The sequence below is a fragment of the Lissotriton helveticus genome, chromosome 1_1 (genome assembly GCF_964261635.1).
Source record: "Lissotriton helveticus chromosome 1_1, aLisHel1.1, whole genome shotgun sequence".
Taxonomy (NCBI): Eukaryota; Metazoa; Chordata; class Amphibia; order Caudata; family Salamandridae; genus Lissotriton; species Lissotriton helveticus.
The window spans coordinates 861,616,430-861,632,065 of NC_136057.1; the positions used below are offsets into that span (position 1 = coordinate 861,616,430).

The 15,636-nt window shown below is 42.5% G+C and overlaps 1 protein-coding gene across 10 annotated transcripts in view; it reads right to left on the minus strand.

The window, feature by feature from the left end:
- Nucleotides 1-15,636, minus strand: part of RPAP3 (RNA polymerase II associated protein 3) — a 286,980-nt gene that overhangs the window by 198,998 nt on the left and 72,346 nt on the right. For all 10 annotated transcript variants that reach the window (XM_078675415.1, XM_078675461.1, XM_078675426.1 and 7 more), the window contains one exon: nucleotides 10,885-11,006. In XM_078675415.1, the coding sequence (XP_078531541.1) occupies nucleotides 10,885-11,006 (122 nt within the window). The remainder of the gene's footprint in view (nucleotides 1-10,884; nucleotides 11,007-15,636) is intronic.

The following is a 15,636-nucleotide window of genomic DNA, read 5'->3' on the forward strand; positions in this document are numbered from 1 at the left end:
CTCGAGACAGTTCAGGGGTTCAAGATAGATTTTGTAGATATTCCATGTCAAACACATACACCCACCCCTTTGGTTCTTCCTTTGGAACATTTAGAAATTGTCAAAGAGGAAATCTCTTCTATGCTCCAAAAAGGCGCAATTATCGAGGTTCCTTGGTCTAAAAAGAGATTTGTAAGCACGCTTTTCTTAGCCCAAAAGAAGGAAAAAGGGTGGAGACCGGTGATAAATCTTCAAGAGGTAAACAAGTATCTAGTCTACAGACACTTCAAAATGGAGAGCATCCACCTCCTCAGAGACCTTCTTCTTCAGGGAGATTGGCTGGTCAAACTAGATTTAAAGGATGCCTATTTTACCATCCCTATGGCGGAAGAACATCAACCCTTCCTCCAGTTTATATGGGACAATCACCTCTTTCAATACCAAGCTCTCCCATTCGGGCTTTCATCCGCCCCTTGGTGTTTCACCATAATGAGGACAATCGTCTCTCTTCTGAGAGCGAAAGGAATCCGCCTCATTATCTACCTGGACGATATTCTCATCTTGTCTCAGACTCCTGGAAGATCTCAGGATCGCCATGAATCTCATAGACGATCTTGGCTTCATTCTCACACCCTCCAAATCTCTAGAGATCCTAGGCTTCACTATAGACACCTCCAAATGTCTCCTCCTACTTCCCAGCAAGAAGATCGCCAAGATTCGGAAGGAGATCAGGTTTGCTCTAAAACAGCAGTACCTCACTCTTCGAGAATTGGCCAGACTTCTGGGCTTACTCTCTTCTTCAATTCAGGCTATCTTTCCCGGACCTCTCAACTATCGTGCTCTCCAGAGAGTGAAAGCCAATGCCCTCAGGTCTGGTCTGTGGTCGGCGACCTTGTAACCTTAGATCAACAAGCAAAGCTAGAACTATCTTGGTGGCTGGACAATTTGGACGCATGCAATGGAAGAGCTATCTTTGGGTCGACTCCGGACTTTGTCCTGGAGTCAGACGCCACCCTTAATGGCTGGGGAGCTTGTCTCCTCGACCAGGACACAGGCGGTGTCTGGACTCTTTCCGAGTCCTCCCGCCATATAAACTTTTTAGAGCTAACTGCTGGTCTTTATGCCCTGTTGAGTTTCAAACATTCTCTTCAGGACAGGTCCGTTGTTCTGAAGATGGACAACATCTCCGCAGTCTCTTATATCAACCGCCTTGGAGGGACGAGGTCAGCAGACCTCTCCGATTTGGCAAGGAAACTTTGGATGTTCTGTTTGGAACACAAAATTTCTCTGAGGGCAGAATATCTCCCCGGGAAATGGAATTTTTCCGCAGATTGGAACGTTTTCAATTCTCCGTTTCTTTTTTGGGGCCCATTCGATGTGGACCTTTTTGCCAGCAGATTAACTTTCCAACTTCCCCAGTATTTCAGCTGGAAGCCAGACCAGGGCGCTCTTGCAGTGAACGCCTTTCTCCAGCCATGGTCTCTTCTTCACCCTTACGCCTTTCCCCCCTTTGCCACGATTCAGAGGGTTCTTCAAAAAGTGAGACAGGACCAGTGCTCCCTGGTCCTGATAACTCCTTTCTGACCCTCTCAGGCGTGGTTCCCCACAACTTTGGAACTTTCGGGCGACACTCCCTTCCTGCTTCCTGCAATGAAAGGTCTGATTCTAAACGCAAACGGGGAAGATCACCACCTAGTTCTTTCAGGGAGTTTGAAACTTCTTGCCTGGAAAGTGTCAGGCAATATAACGAGTTGTCTGGACTTTCGTCATCAGCTCTCACTCTCCTCGGAGAGTCCTGGGCACCAGGAACTCACTAAAGATATAATAACATCTGGAAAAAATGGTTTCGTTGGTGCATGGAGAGGAACTTGGATCCCGTGGAGGCTCCTATCGTCAATATAGTTAATTTTTATTGTTGAACTATTCGACAAACGGCCTCTCCTACAGATCGATTAATTGTTATAGATCAGACATTTCCGCCGGACATTCTCTCGTCAACGGTAAGACGGTAGGTAAGAATGATATTATCTGTAGAGTTTTAAAGAGTATTAGACTAAGAAGGCCTCCTAGGCCTAAATACCAATCTCTGTGGGACGTTAAACTTCTGCTTGACCTTTTTTGCTCATTGACTGATAATTCTCTTCTTAACAGGAAATGTCTTTCCATTAAACTTGCTTCCCTTTTATGCTTAATTTCTTGTCGTACAGTATCTGACGTTAAATCTCTTCATATTTCTAAAAGATGCTATGACATGTTTGGTGTTAAGTTTGAAATCTTTAGGAGGACTAAACCCATGTCAGATTCTATTTTTTACCCTCGTTTTGACTACTGCAAAAAGTGAGTTGTTGATTGTATGAAAGAATACGATTCCAGAATGAAAGACCTTCGCCCTCCTCATGCCAATCAACTTCTAATTTCTTTTGTCAAACCTTTTAAACCCATCTCCTCCTGATCTATTGCCAGATGGGTTAAGATAGCTATGAGCTTTGCTGGTATTGACCTTTCCAAATTTCAAGCTCATTCTCTCAGAGGGGCTATGGCTAGCAAGTCCTTCTGGTCTGGTGGTTAGTTGGATGTTATCCTTAAAGCTGCTGATTGGTTCAATGCCTCTACTTTTGCTCATCATTATTGTAAACCTATTGAACATATGTCCGACGTTGTTCTTCAAGGCTACCAACATGCATAATGTAGCCTCCTGTCTTGTAATGAAATTGCGATTCTCCTATTAACATGACCTGAGAATCTGGATTTCATTAAAGACATGGAGGCTAACATTATCCCACCCGTCCCTCCCCTGGACCGAGTACTTATATTTATATTCTCATGATTGTTGAATATTGAATGTTTAATTTGTTTCAGTCTTGTTGTTGTTTACAATATGCACTCTTTCTTTGTAAAGAGCCCTTCTAATGTTTTACTTTCTTTTCAGATAACTCGTCTGTTGTAAATATGTTTTATCTTATTTATGGGTTGGTCTTTCCTTTGTGTCTTTTAATTAGAACTCTGGCTATGTATTACCTACCGATGTTATGTAGGGCATTCTGTGAGAGACAGTTGGAGCTTGGCCAGATGGTGGCTTGTTCACTCGTTTTCTGTGCTGTGAATAAACTCCAGTATTTGCATTGAAGTTCCTACGTTTACAACATGTTTCCTTTACAACATTTTGGCGAAGAGAGACCTACGAAGAATCTGCCAAGCTGTTCCATGATCACAGCGGGCTATTTAAAGAAAATAACAGAAAACGGACACAACAACCATCGAGAGAGAATCCATAGCGTGCTACGGTTTGTAGAAAATTTTCAATTTTAAAACTGATTCCATTTCGACAAATTTCGGAAGAAAAGGAGACGTTTTCAAATAATTTAAAGGTGAGCGTTGAAACTTTCTTCACGTGCGCGCTCGAGCACTGTGCTTTGTTGGTAGTGCGGCACTTTTGTTGCCTAGTGACCAATGGATTGAACTTCTGTGACGCATATGGCAATGGTCGTCACGGCAACAAAGAGGAATATGCGCTGACTGTAGCGTTATCATCACGTACAACTTTGACCCTGTGACGTCACTATGCAAGACGCAAGACGTCGGCGGCAATCTTTGGTTTCCTATTTACATCCATCATTTCTAACAGCAAATGGAATTCTTCTATCTTTATGCTGTACAGGGATGGAACCTTCCTTTAGTAAAATGTTGTGACGATACCCTTGTAATTCTCCCAATTCGTCTCTGAACACATTTCGATAACTGTGAAGAATGTCATCAGTGTTAAGATCATCAACAACCAAAACAGGTTCAACAGCCCTTGGATTGATTATAATGTGAAGGTCAAATTGATGCATCCAACCCAAAATGGCTGGACCATCAGTTGAAACATAGACCTTTCCATGAATCAATCTGTTTTTAAAACAAATTTCTCCTTCAAAATACCCAACTAAATCAATCTTTTCGCCCTGATAGCCCTTTGGATGAATGTCAGAAGACACTAAGATCCTATCTCCCCACACTTGCTTCAGCAAAGACATAGGAATAATCGTCCATTTAGAACCACAATCAACCATTAAACTAATGTCTTTGCCATCAATGATAAAATCAGCTTTAGGACGTCTCTCTCTATTTTCCAGGCTAATTACAGTATCATCCACAACAAGAATTTTGTTTGCATCACGCTTTAACTCATGTTGTTCACTAACTACAGTCACTCTCCAATTCATCTTATTTTTGCACATTTTAGCAAAATGACCGAGTTTGCCACACTTCAAGCACTCTTTATTGTTAGCAAAACAAAACTTTGCATCAGCACTATGAGTGTTACTTCCACACCTCGAACACACCTGGTTTGCCATTTGTTATAGCCTTGACTCATATTTTTTTTTTGCATAACATACCCTTTTTTCCTAACCATTGCAACAGCTCCACTCTCATTATCACTGTTATCACTATTAATTACAGATTTGTGAGATACTTCTGTTACACTCTGGTCCAAACCACTTTTCTGTAATTCTAACATACACTTTTCTGATTCTTCAACAATTTTAGCAAGTTCAATTGCAACTTTTAAGGTTGGGTTGTTCGCCGCCCAAAGCCTCTCTTGTATTTTACGATTGTTACTCTGAACAATAAGTTGGTCACGTATATGTTTGTCAGTCATTTGCCCGAAGTTACACTTCACTGACAACTCTCGCAACCGAGCCACAAAATCATCAATAGTTTCTGCTTCATGTTGTCTATTTTTGTAGAACTTGTATCTGTTTAGAACAAGATTTTCTTCCTTTGCAAATCTTGTCTCAAGCCTAGCAATTGCTTCTTTGAATTCATCTAAAGGAGATTGCGAACCAGAAGGTAAAACTTGAGGTAAGTACTTGAATAATCTTTGTCGTTCCTTCCCTAAGGTGGTCATTAACAGTGCTTTCTTCCTTTTGGGAGAAAAGTCTTCTCCATCTAATGCCTCTATATAGTTATTAAACATGACAATCCAATCTTCCCACGCAGTACTCGGATTACCAGGTTCACAGAGGAAAGGAGGAGCTAAGGCTACATTTATTTGTTGAGACATTATGAATGAAAGAACGTAAAATTACCTTTACAACATTGTCATAACGGATCTTCCTGGTCTTTGCTTCGTTTCCCTTCTTCTTCTCTCTCCAGCCCAAGTTTCATCTTGAAGTTCCTGTTTCTCTCCTTGCTTCATTACATTTAAAAGAGGCAGCTTTGTTGTTGTTCATGGTTTATATGGTTGTCATGATGTCACTGCATTCTAATTCTTCTTTTATGATGTAAGCGGCTGCTTGTGAGTTGCATTAAAGGATTAATGCATATTGTTAGCCTCCATGTCTTTAATGAAATCCAGATTCTCAGGTCATGTTATTAGGAGAATCACAAATCTTTACTATTTCAAGCACCATTCTAGTGGTCCAGAGTCACTTGGATTAAACTATTGCTTGCACAATAAAGGAGTAGTGCTTGGATTAAAAAGTGACAAAACCACTTCACTTTTCTACCTGCACAAAAGATTATGCCTATTTGCATTTTCCAGAACATTTCAGTGTAAGCATGGCACATCAGTTCTCATGCATTTATGTGGCTTCCTGAGATTAGGAGGGACCGTTCCTATAGTAAAAAAGGAGAGAGAAGAAGCGGTTGGGGAATCCTAGGGGAGCCTAAACAATATTTTTTGGTGCCCTCACCCATCCGAAAGGATGTCATGCTTCATCGTAGGGCGTGCTCCTCATAGGGCTGGCGCTGCAATGCCCTTCAGGCCCCGCAAAGGAGCTCTTTATCGGAGATCTTTACATTTTTAGCCAATATGATACATGTATCTGTGAGGACGCAAAATTTGTAGAGGGGAGTGGGTGCAAAAAGTAAAGCGAAAAGAGTCAAATTAAAACTAGCTAAGGAATACTAAACGGTGTTTAATGTGGTGGCTGCCTTGACTAAAATCAATAAAGGGAGGCTATCATAAGGGTTCAATGGACCAAGACAACCTTGATGAGTGGGTGCGGTCAGGTCAACATGTTGCTCGCCTGTTGGTCCAACCGGATCCCTGGCGCTTCCTCAGGACCTAAAAAGATCCCTACCTTACACCTAGGATGTGATGGGTAGTGCCAGGTACTTGGCTATAGGAAATCACTTTGTTATTTGATTGTCCAATCTGGATAAAATATAGAAAGACCAGTTTTTATAATAAATCACAAGGTGCTTTTCAAGTAGCACACAACGTGCTTGCGTCTCCTAAGGGTAGATTTATTCATGCCTTTTCTCGTGCAAACAGTCACAGTAAAGTGGAGCAGTACATACATAGATGTGAAAGCAACAAATAACACTTATTTAGGACATACAAGACATGACACAGACATGAATTGGGTGAAGAAACCTCCAAATATGAGAGTAGGTATCTTACCCTTCAGATCAATCTGTAAGTACCCTTATGTCAAAAGCAGTAGGTAGCGCACTACGGCTAAATAACTGTGACCACATAACAAGGAGGTGTTAGCAAGTAAGCGTATAAGTAAAATGTCCTCTGAAACATTCAGTAACTTGCACTGATACCCTTGCATGCAGTACTGCCATTTAGAAATAGGCGGAGCAGCCCTTCCACCCTTACTGTCACTAAATAATTCCACCAATGGTTTGTTATCAGTACGAAGAATGAATTAGCTACCCCAGAAAAAAAATCTTAAAATATTGAACTCCCCACCACAAACCAAGTGCCTCTTTTTCAATGGTGAAACAAATTGGTTCGGTCACGGGGAGAGCCCTTGATGCAAATGCAATGAGTTACTCATTACCTTTGCATCAACACTGCTTAGAGACCATCATTCCTAGCATCAGCTGTGATGATGCATTGGTCATATGTGTTGAACGGTTTCAAGGGTTGAGCAGAGACTGAGTTTTTCTTGACAGACTCAAACACCACTCTTCACTCCAAACAGACTTTGCTTTTTTTTGTGGAAAAATCAGACAAACTCACAGCTTTGGATGCAAAATGTGGGACAAACTTTGCATAATACTCAATCAATCCCAAAAACGACCAAAGACGATCTTTGTCACTAGGTGCAGAGGCCTTTTCAATCGCTCTTAATATCTTCGTCTTAAGTTTGAGACCCTTATTAGACACATGAAGCCCCAAATAAACCTCGCCATCCCATCAGACCTTGCATTTATTATCTTCAAAATCAAACCTGAACTCTGTAATTTTTCCAACACGCCTTCTAACCTCTCATCATGTTCACTGCCATTCTTTCTATAAATCAGTAAGTCGTCCTGAAAACACAATACCACAGCCACCTTCTTGAACAGATTATTCATTAGCCTCTGAAATACAAATTATGCAGAGGCTAATCCAAAAGGCATGCGTTTGTAACGGAATGCCCCTTCTGGCATCACAAACATAGTTAAGTGCTTGGATTCCTCACATAACTCCACCTGAGGGTATGCAGCTGACATGTCAAGCGTAGCGAATACAGCTGCTCCCTTTAAGGTTGACAACAAATCATTAATATTTGGAAGTGGTTGGCGGACCATCCAAATGTTGGAATTCAACTTACACAAGTCGACACACAAACAAAAGGTCTTAGCAGGTTTGCGTGTCAGGACAACTGGAGCCAACCACTACAAACCTTCGATAGGTTCGATGATTCAAAAATTGCACAGCTTTTCCAATTTATATTTTAGTTCCTCCGTTTAATTTAAAACACAATGTACTTTATGTACCATTGGCTTGGGATTCTCTTTCAAAATAGTGCGATGCGTAAAACCATTTAACTTTCCAAGACTGTTTGTAAAAACCTTTGAATACTTACTGACCCACTTGCACTAATCCACGGTGCAGATTTCACCTTCACAAAATTCAAGAAGATGCTGTCTGGACAAAACCAACTCAGGATGTCTAGGATCAATAATTTTGCCCAGATCCCCTTGCTAGTTCCATCCTAACAGAGTTGAACCACCCTTAGTCACATATATGATGCCTTTGGGCGTTTCGTTGACAAAACCAGAAATGGCATTGAACTGGCCTACAACTTCCACTTTCTTGCAACCACAGGCAAAATGTTCGATGAGTGAATTATCAAGCCCCGATATGTCCAACCTGGCAAACTCTGATTAACCAATTAAAGTGAAAAGTTAACCAGAGTCAGCCATAACTTTCACTTTAACATTGTTAATTGTAATGTCACACACAGGATTTTGCCTTTTTCTAACATCACAAATGAATGATACTTGAATGGTGCCATCCTCATGATCTGATGGAGACAGCATCAATATTACACTTTCATCGCCATCAGACCCATGTTTTCATCAATAGACTTTAAAACAGTATCATTGTAACTCTGTGGGCCCTTGAATGACTTACACACTCTAGAAAAGTGACCGTTTTTGCCACACTAAAAAGATGTTTGGTTCGTAGCCGGGAATTCTTTGCTGCGCTCACATGTAATTTACTTCTACATTTAAAAATCAGCATTTTACTACTCTCGTTTGGCAATCTGATACTATGATTGGTCAGTGTTCATGCTTTGTCAAAAAAAGCTGACACCTTTCTTATCTCCGCCACTTTGACAATATTATTGACATCATGTACAGTTGCTTTTGTATTAATTTATTTCATACAGTGCTTGGAACGTTCTATACTTTTTGGAAAAGTTAATGCTACTTTTAAACTAGGATCCTCTGTGGACAATAACTGTTCCTGTATTTTTCTATTAGGTTTTTCAATTAACTGATCTTTTATTATCTCATCCTTGAGATCAAAATAGTTTAACGTGACAGCTAATGTACATAAAGCTGCTACGTAGCAGTCTAGAAGTTCTCCTGTTGAAGAAACTTTCGGCATTCCAACATCACATTCTTTATTCAATGAAACCTTTTGTGTAAGGTGCTCATCCACCACCTGACCGCCTCCCTCTTCCTTGGTACCCACACATACCAAAACAGTTTCTAAGAGAAGAATGTTAAGTATGCTCCTGCCCTTAGCACCCAAGTAATATATCAACAAGACTTTTATTGCCTTGGACGTAAACGACTCGCCATCAATATCCTCTAAGTAGGCTTTGAATATTTCATGTCATTGTTTCGAACTTGATGGGGGTGTGTCTGGGACAACTAAGAAAGGAGATAAAGCTATAATTCACTCAGTTGCCCGAAGTTATAGCTCAGCTGCTGCCAGGAATTTCTGCCACACTATTGCAGAACTGTTACTCCAGAAACATTTTGAGGAAATGAAGAGAGACCCCTATATGTGCTTGTCATTGTCAACAAAACTGAGTAGGTGGACGGTCACTACAAATATGGTTCCAACACAATGAACTGCACAAACTTAAGTAAAAGGTGTGCTAGTCACCGCTAACAGATTTCTTGGAGAGTTGATCCAACAAGAAACTAGAAGCAGATGTTCGCAATTAAAGATAGCCACACTGGAGGATCGATTGTTCTTATTGTTCAAGGTGGCTGCCTATCATGATGCCTTTCCCCTAATCGAAAATGACCACAGCGATGACGCGCACTGTAGAGAACGCTGCATGTAGGGAATGTTACCCTATTGCTGCCAAATTGACCAAAATGTCCGCCAATGCTGATGCGCATGTTCAATGCGTCAGACTTTTGCCACTCACTAGACCAAAATGGCCTCCAATGCCGATGCGCACATTCAATGCGTTAGCTTTGTCTGACTTTGTCTGACTCATTGCATAGTCCGCACAGAGATGGGCACCAAATATTAACGCACACATGTGCAAGGCATTGGTTTCCATTTTTTGTTTGTTTTTAAGTCCTTAAGTGGGGATAAGGTTGATTTCATTATGTGCCTACTGAAAGGCCTGGCCAGACGTACTTATACCTGGGGTGGCACGTAGTTAAGGTGCAAAGGAAACCTCTGTTTCGGACAGCAGCCAAGATGCACTGGGAGAGTGCATTACTCTTGAAAACAATTTCAAGCTGGGTGTCTATGTGCTGCAGCTCGTCACCACTGAAAGGCCGACACCTTGTTTATGCAGCAGGTGAGTTTATTCCTTCATGCAACACAGAGCACCAGGAGATTGGAATGGAGACACGACGCAACACAGGATTGTAAAACGACTCACAACCAATATAGCTAAAATCTTGGCATCACAATTTAACAAGGCGAGAGGCCGATAAGAGCTGCACAGATAAGGGACTTTCATAGGCTTCAGAAGAGTAATAATGGCCTTGTGCATGGATTGTAAAAGAAGCCCAGATGGCAACGCCTCTTCATAGACTGCAAGCAGTTGGGGGGCTAATAGCGTGGCATAGTGCTTTTAGACTCTGCCATCACCCTGCAACGCGTTACATGTGGAAAGTAAACTAATGGCTGTAAGGATTTTGTCTAGAGTAGGGGCTGGTCGAAAATAGTCTGTGGGTATCACTCAATCACCCATGGCCCACATCGGGGGGTATTTTGTAATGTCATCAATGTGGCTGGTGCCAGTAGAGGTACACAGCCTCTTGTAAAAGGTTGAGAGCATAGAGAAGATACACATGGGGTTGTAACACTTCTCCCCCTGGAAGTGCTATGTCTCCGCAATATCGTTTGCAGCTTGAGGACGCTGAATCATAGCAGCTAGCGACTATCCAGACCTCTCTCTAGCATCAGAGACTATAGGTTGTGCATATTTGCCCTTCAGTTGCATTCTTATTTCTCTTCTCCTCCTTTCCAATTTTTTTCTATCCTCAAGCAACTCAGGATGCTATTTTGGTTGATGTATCCATGTAGAAGCAAGCTTGCCATCAGTATTTTGTATTGCAACAATAATCAACGCTAGCAGCAAAACCAGAGACTGGTTGCTGGTGACCGCATCTTCAACATGGTCTGCTCTGAAATTAATATAGAACAAATAAGAGGTTTAATCATGCGTTGTGGTGTATTCCACATTCAAAATTAATGCATCTAAAACTTACCCTCTTTTGCACCCTGAAAGTTTTTTAAAGCCAGCCGACACGCTCCTCTTCTAGAATAAGCCTTTGCATAGTTTCTGTTTAAGGCAATAGCTAAATTACAATCCGATTCAGCAACAGCGAACCTAAAAAGAATGGAAATGTATTTAACAGAAGCATATCAAACAGAAAACGTAATACATGCTTCAAAATAAACATGTACCTTACAGAGATTAGCTTCAAAATAAACATGTACCTTATAGAGATAAACGTATCAATTTTTCGCTTTCAACTTAATGAATGGTTTTAGAAGTACATATTAGTGCACAATTTTACAAAAAAACACAATAACCAATACAAACATGATAATAAAATGAAAGTACATCCAGTCAAAAAAACATACTTGCATCCTGCAGTGAACCCCCCCCTACACACCCACACACACACACACACACACACACACACACACTAGTACAAGAAGAGACCTTGGAGCAAGGTTGTTCTGTATGTCTTAAGGACCTGTGTGTGGTTTTTTCCCAATTTTTTCCATTAATGTGTTTCAGGACACATTGTGTCCTGAAACTAATTTGAATTGTTGAGTTTGAAAACCAAACAAAAATAAAACTGCCGAATTGAGAGCAAGAAAAAACAAGCATTTACAATGCAACGGTCTCGCCTTTGCCAAAGTTAGAGCTATTGGCATTGTAAATGACAACATTTTTATTTATGTGTTGGTTTTGAAAGAAGATAAATGAATGGCATTGCCATTTACAATGTCAATAGCTTAATCCCTCGCAAATGCGAGACCTATTGGATTTGCACCCCCACACACACACACAGAGCCACACACACAGACCCCCCCCACACACAGAGCCCCCCACACACACACACACACAGAGCCCCCCCACACACACAGAGCTCCCCCCCACACACACAGAGAGCCCCCCACACACACAGAGCCCCACACACACACACAGAGCCCCCCCCCACACACACACACACAGAGCCCCCACACACACAAAGAGAGCCCCCCCACACACACAGAGAGCCCCCCCCACACACACACACACACACACACACACAGAGAGCCACACACACACAGAGCCAATCAGTGAACCCCTGAAGCCCAATGCTACTTAAATAAAGTATTTCCTTTTATATTAACTAAAGGTCACTGATAACTTGTCCCCTTAACACAACAGTTTCTCGTGTATAAGCGTATCAGACAGCAGGAGTTACTACGGCATAATGACATCGGAAGGATGACAGGCCGAGTTGGCCTTACCTGAATTCGAAGGTGTAAGTGCAGATCACACGTAAATCAGGAGCATGAGTTTACTCAATCACCCACTTTATTTAAATGACTGACAATGGGCAGCTCTTTGCCAGCTGTCCCTCAGAGGAGGTAACTGTCATCAGCAAAAGGCTTAAGGGAAAATATCCCGTGATTTAACGTGTGGAAAATATAAGCCTTACAACCAAAACAAATAGGATAGGATCCTGCGGTGGGGTGTGGGGTGTTCAAATCACAAAGATCTGCATTCCGAGAAACAATATTTTAAACTAGGCAAACTCTGAGAAACAAAACAGTTTAATTCAGCCATTTACCAAATGAAAATCCTATGCAAATAAGAAGCCACTGTATTCAAAAGTCTTACTGGCCATAACAGCTCTGATGAATAAGACTCTAAAGAAAGAGTGAACCACTTTAGATTACAAAAGCTTCGTGCAATATGATTGAAGCAGTCAAAGGGCAATTTCTGGACACGCCAGCGTCTAATAGTTGAAGGCAAAGATAACTCCATACATAGAAGCTATGGACCAAACTTGTCAATATAATGTCATGAAAGGGTCCAATCAGATCTTTGACCTGTCACCCAGGAGAATTCAAAGATGGTTGATGTAAGACTATACACGACAGATATGAAAAATGCATTGATAATTTGAGCTATCAATGTTTCGTCTCGTCCATCACCAGTTTCTGAACCCCCCTGAAATCCATAGTTGTTCCCTTTAACAAATATTTGATAGTAAGTAGTGCGTTTGTAATGTAAATGCGAATGAATGCTATTTATAAATGTATTGTTGGTTTGTTTACATAAACAATCCCCAATTCACCCCTTCAAAATATTTTGAAGTAAGGTAACAGACATCCGAATCCTGAGTCCAAGATGCAATGTGTTCTCTAGTGTAATATTTTGGTGACCTCTAGTCAAATAAAGATGCTGTGAACACGAAGCTGTAGAGAATGTGGACTGTTAGTTTCCCCGCAAACTTAAAATTAAGATGATAAAAAGTGAGCTTGAGACCGACAGGCACCACAGATGCCAAGTAGTTCTATCACGCATGACAGTCTTTTGCTTATCAGCAGTAAGAGCATATTGGAACGTACAGCCAATAGCTGCAACAGAAACAAAGATACGAGTCCTACTATCCAAGGTACTCGTGGATAACGCAACAGCTCTGTTTAATGGAGTCGTGCGTGACAAAAAGGGGTAACTTCGCAGAGCAAAGTAGAAAACTTTTAAATCACCCAAGAAACATGACAAACCGCACATGCACGGTCGAACTATATAGATCACCGTAACTGATTAAAATGACATAAAGAAGCAACAACTGTTGCTACAAAGACAACAGGGTGTCAGACTCTTGGAATGTCCTGCCTGCATGCCAACCTCATCCCTCCAGTACCTGTTACGGGCTGCCCCCGGCGGGGCAGTTGAGCCAGCGGGGTGGTATCTTCAGGTGGGGCTGCTGGAGCTGAGCTCCTTGCCACTTTGTGCGGGCAGCTCGGTCTCTCCTCTAAGAGTCTATGTCAGGTCTCGTGCCTCCGCTAGTGTGCGTGGTCTCGTGCCTTAGCTTAAGGCCCCCTCTGTCAGTGGGCGCCAGTCAGACTCGCAGTGTTCGCTTCATTCACAGTGGGACTCAGATACAGCCACAAAAACAAACGCGCCAAACTCCCAGCGTGCACCGCGGCCGGCGACAGCTTCCAGCTCCAGAGCCGCCGCTTCCGGGCGAGACTCGCAGACAGCTGAAGGAAGGGGGGAGACGTCTCTGCAGTGCTGTCTAGCTCGTGTGGACACCCGCACCCCGCTGCAAGGACTACTCTACTGATTCGTTTATATCCTCGGCCACTTCAAATAACGTTCTTTAAATTTGACAAGGTTACAGCGAGCTGCTTAAAGAGTAATAAAACAGCCTATATAAAAGTCAGCAGGGGGTTTTGTAGAATACCGTCCTTTGATTCCAGAGAGAGCAATTTCAACTGATGAAATGTGCTAAGTAAAAAAACAAGTCAGGTCCCGGGCCGGCAGCCAATCACAGCGCGGCCCGGCGAATGACGTCACGGGGGTGTCCCGGGCCAGCAGATTCAGGGGCGTGTTTTCGTGCTCTTTCCTTCCCATTGGCTGGAAGGTAAAATTCCAGCCAATGGGAAGAGGAGAGGGCGGGACTTAAAAAAAGACACGGAAACGCCCCCGAATCGCGTTCCGACGGGGAAATAGTGATTGACAGCCAATCTCTTCCAATGGCTAGCCTCCATTTATGGAGCTAGCCAATGGAAGACAGAGGAGGGACAAAGCCCCATACTGTAGGATCATAAGATTTCGCCTGTGCGGAGCACTGCTTCGCAGTGCTACGGCCAGGCGAAACCTAAAAAATCTACTGCCTGTCACTGAAGTAAGTGTCATTATAATGCACTGCATTTACCATGATGCATTAGGGTGAACTGAGTGCTGGGATGTGAGGCAGTGTGCGCCCACCCTCTTTTTCAGATTGCAAGCAAGAGTCTGTGAAATTTGAGCCTTAAGGTGCTGAGCTCTCCAGCTTTTCAGGCTCATGCACGAGTAACACATCCAGACCAGGTTTTCATCTCTGTATTTTAGGACTTTAGTCCTGTCTATCCAACTATAATATAAAAACTACAATCTCCAGGACGGAAGTAAAAAATATATTATCCATCTTAGATGCAGTGTTATGCTGGCAGGTTTCTCAAAAGAGTACTCCCCTGTGTTGTTTACCCTCCCACTACCCTGACTTACTGAGACTCCTTTGTAGAACTCACCTTGTACAAACACACAGAGGAGCAGACCACCTGAAAAAACATCTTCCTAAATGGATCGAGTAGAAATGGGTGCTACGCCGAGACCCACTTCTCCAAATGTTTCTAATATCTAAAGCTCACATCCTGACACTATTCCCTTAGAAAGGTGAGTGGGCAATTTTCCCCACCCATCCTTTGGCAAGGTAAGAGGGTGTTCAAATGAATAGTTCCTCCCGCATACAGGGAGCGTTTGCGGCAAGAGGCACCTTTGCCACGATCACCCATGTGCAGTTAAGAGGGGATTTAAAGATTAGCATCACTTTGCACTTTGGTAGTGCCTAGGGTGAATGGGCAAATGTTCCCTCTTTCCTATTAGGCAAGATGAGGTAAGGAATAGCTCCCTTACATTTTGACATTGTTGAGGAGGGGTAATTTCTCACCCCTCATCCTGGGACAAGGGGAGGGGGAATGGTGCACACACCTGGACAGCTGTAGATGCCTGGTGCAAGTAAAACATATCCTCCAGCAAGGTGTAAGGGCTCAAAGCCCTTAGGCCAGGCCGGAGAGAGAGTAAATTAAACCTCATGGGCTTTTGGGAAGGGGGGCTATGAATAACCCCCAGGCCAAGAGGGAAGGAACGAGGAGAAGGAACTTTTTTTATCTTGTTCCTGGTGCCAGTGTTCTTAAAGCTTGCAATTAAGGAGTTTACAGACAGTCTGAAATATATACTTTAA